The sequence below is a fragment of the Notamacropus eugenii genome, chromosome 1, assembly GCF_028372415.1.
Source record: "Notamacropus eugenii isolate mMacEug1 chromosome 1, mMacEug1.pri_v2, whole genome shotgun sequence".
Classification (NCBI taxonomy): Eukaryota; Metazoa; Chordata; class Mammalia; order Diprotodontia; family Macropodidae; genus Notamacropus; species Notamacropus eugenii.
This window is the reverse complement of record NC_092872.1, coordinates 168,846,497-168,848,808: the sequence shown is the minus strand read 5'-3', so window position 1 is coordinate 168,848,808 and position 2,312 is coordinate 168,846,497. Positions and strand designations below refer to the sequence as shown.

The 2,312-nt window shown below is 38.9% G+C and overlaps 1 protein-coding gene across 1 annotated transcript in view; it reads right to left on the bottom strand.

Moving 5' to 3' along the window:
- FANCI (FA complementation group I) overlaps positions 1-2,312 on the bottom strand; it is a 57,315-nt gene that overhangs the window by 297 nt on the left and 54,706 nt on the right. Inside the window, exons 37-38 of the mRNA XM_072618081.1 lie at positions 1,150-1,245; positions 656-778 (exon numbers count right to left, since the gene is read on the bottom strand). Of these exons, the coding sequence (XP_072474182.1) occupies positions 656-778; positions 1,150-1,245 (219 nt within the window). The remainder of the gene's footprint in view (positions 1-655; positions 779-1,149; positions 1,246-2,312) is intronic.

The following is a 2,312-nucleotide window of genomic DNA, read 5'->3' as shown; positions in this document are numbered from 1 at the left end:
GCCTGTGTCACTCCTGCTTTTTGTAGGAAAGACTCCTCTTCTTTTAGGGTACCTAATTTAGGGGAAAAGCAATTCATAGGTGTGTAGGAGAGGCAGGTAGGGCATATATAGTTTATTCCCATCTACTATTAACTACATTTAATTTTTCTAATGACCTGATCACACTTGGTAAATCAGAATGAGAATAGTATAGATAACTGGAATTACTAAACCTTAATTTTATTTCATCTAAATGTATCAGCTTCTTGCTTTTTGTATGATAGGCAGGTGGAAAACCAACAGCTACCTTAATATTCTCCCAAATCTGTCCTCAGTTCATAACCAGATTGTTTCTTTATTTCCATATCTCAATAGGCCCCATTCCTTTTCTTTCAGTTCACCTCTGCCTATGCCTATGTGGATGCCTATATTATCACCCTGTAAAAAGTAGAGGTATGGTGGAAAGGGCACTTGAATTGAATTAGTGACCACAGACCTCTTTGAGGCCCAATTTTCTCATTTGCAAATGATACCTGTACTATTCTACCTCAAAGGATTGTTGTGAGGAAAACATTTTGTAAACTGTAGTGTCCCACCAGTGTGAGTTAATCCCCTTTCAGAGCTATACTTTGAACTGATTACATGTTCTTTGAACTGGAAAAAAAAAGGAACTGACCTGATCTGCCACTCTTTCATTCTCTTCATCTGTTTCTTGCTCCTGAAGAGCTGTGTCCAGGATGTCCCCGTTAATTCTGAAGTCTCTGGAGGTGCTGAGCTTCATGTACTGCATTAAGTTTACCTATGACAGTAGTATATATAAAGAATATTTTTTTCATCACATGTGATCTCTTTTCTGAAGCATCTTAAATCATGTTCTATGCAAAGCATTATTGATCTGGACTGGATTCAGGAAGAGTTCAGCTGAGTTCAAATTCAGCTTCAGACACAATAGTTTGTGACTGTAGTTAAGTCTGTGCACCACTGTCTGCCTCAGTTTATGAATCTGCAAAATGGGCATAGTAATAACACCTCCCAGTATTGTTGTGAGGATAAAATAGTATTTGTCAAACACTTTGCAAACCTGAAAGCACCATATAAATGCTATAATCATTTTCCCAGTTTGTTTTAAATGTTGTTTTGTTTGAGTTTAATATTCATATTGTGAATTACCTTGGACTTCTTAGAAAGGTGGATGAGAAATTTCTCATATTGTTCAATAGCAAAGATCAGGTTAGGAATTGGTTTGGTCTCCCGAAGAACTCTAGCCTGTAAGGTAAAAAGAAGGCAAGTATTAAAGCCAAATTTTCGTGGCTTACGAGTCCTCCAGTCCATTATGGGTCTGTGACCATATAGGAATAGTGGGGGAATAGATACGACCTTCGATACCAACTAAAGCTTCTTTAACCAAGTGGAATTGTAAACCTTGTTGATGAGTTCAGGGTTCATCAAGCCATCCTGGGCCTAACATGTACCAAAGTGAATTTTTCAAAATATTACTCCAAAGTGACTTGCTTTTAAAGAATGGATTATAGTAGGTCCATTTTATCGCTTGAAAATGTCTCTGGTTACTTCCTCACAGGTTGTTGTGTTTGTCCTTCATTCTCGAAGAGGACCATGACATCAAGATGATGACATGACTTGCAGTTGACTTTGATTTGAGTGAGGGAGGGCTGTGCAAGGTCACCAACCTCACTTTCTTCTCCTGAGCCATCTGGGTCCAGTGGCCTGATATTCATCAGGAGGACTGGAGATGGCCCAGGATGCACTGTGAGACTCTGGCCCTTTCAGGCTAAGGCCCTATAGCATTCTCACTTTGACTTCCTATGGCTGTTAAAATTAAAGCATCTTCAGTACTTGTGCTTCCTTTTCCAGTTCCACAGATACATTTGCTTTGCCAGGATTCCATATCCTTTAGGCTTCATGTTTAGTGGCAAATGGTTGCTTTTCTCCCTGACCAACCTCCCCCAATGGTACTGGGCAGAGAGGACTGGATTTGAAGTAAGGAACCCTAGATTCAAATGAAACTAATGATCTGAGGGCAGTGTTTCCAGTGTTTGTGTTTCCTCATCTAGATAATGAGAATGTTGGGAGCGAAGGCTGGAATAGAGGATCTGTGATGGCCATTTTACACTTCCTACAGAATAGAGCCCAATACTCCTTTGCCCTTTCTGCACAAAAATTAATACCTAAATTTTTTGGCAAAAATTTTTAACCCCAAATTAAAATGTTTCAATTGAACAAAAAGTCTCGATACAAGTTAGGTCATTGCAAAATGCTTGAGTACTGACAACAATAAATTGTGTCAAGATTTAAAACTCATGGCCTAAACTTAC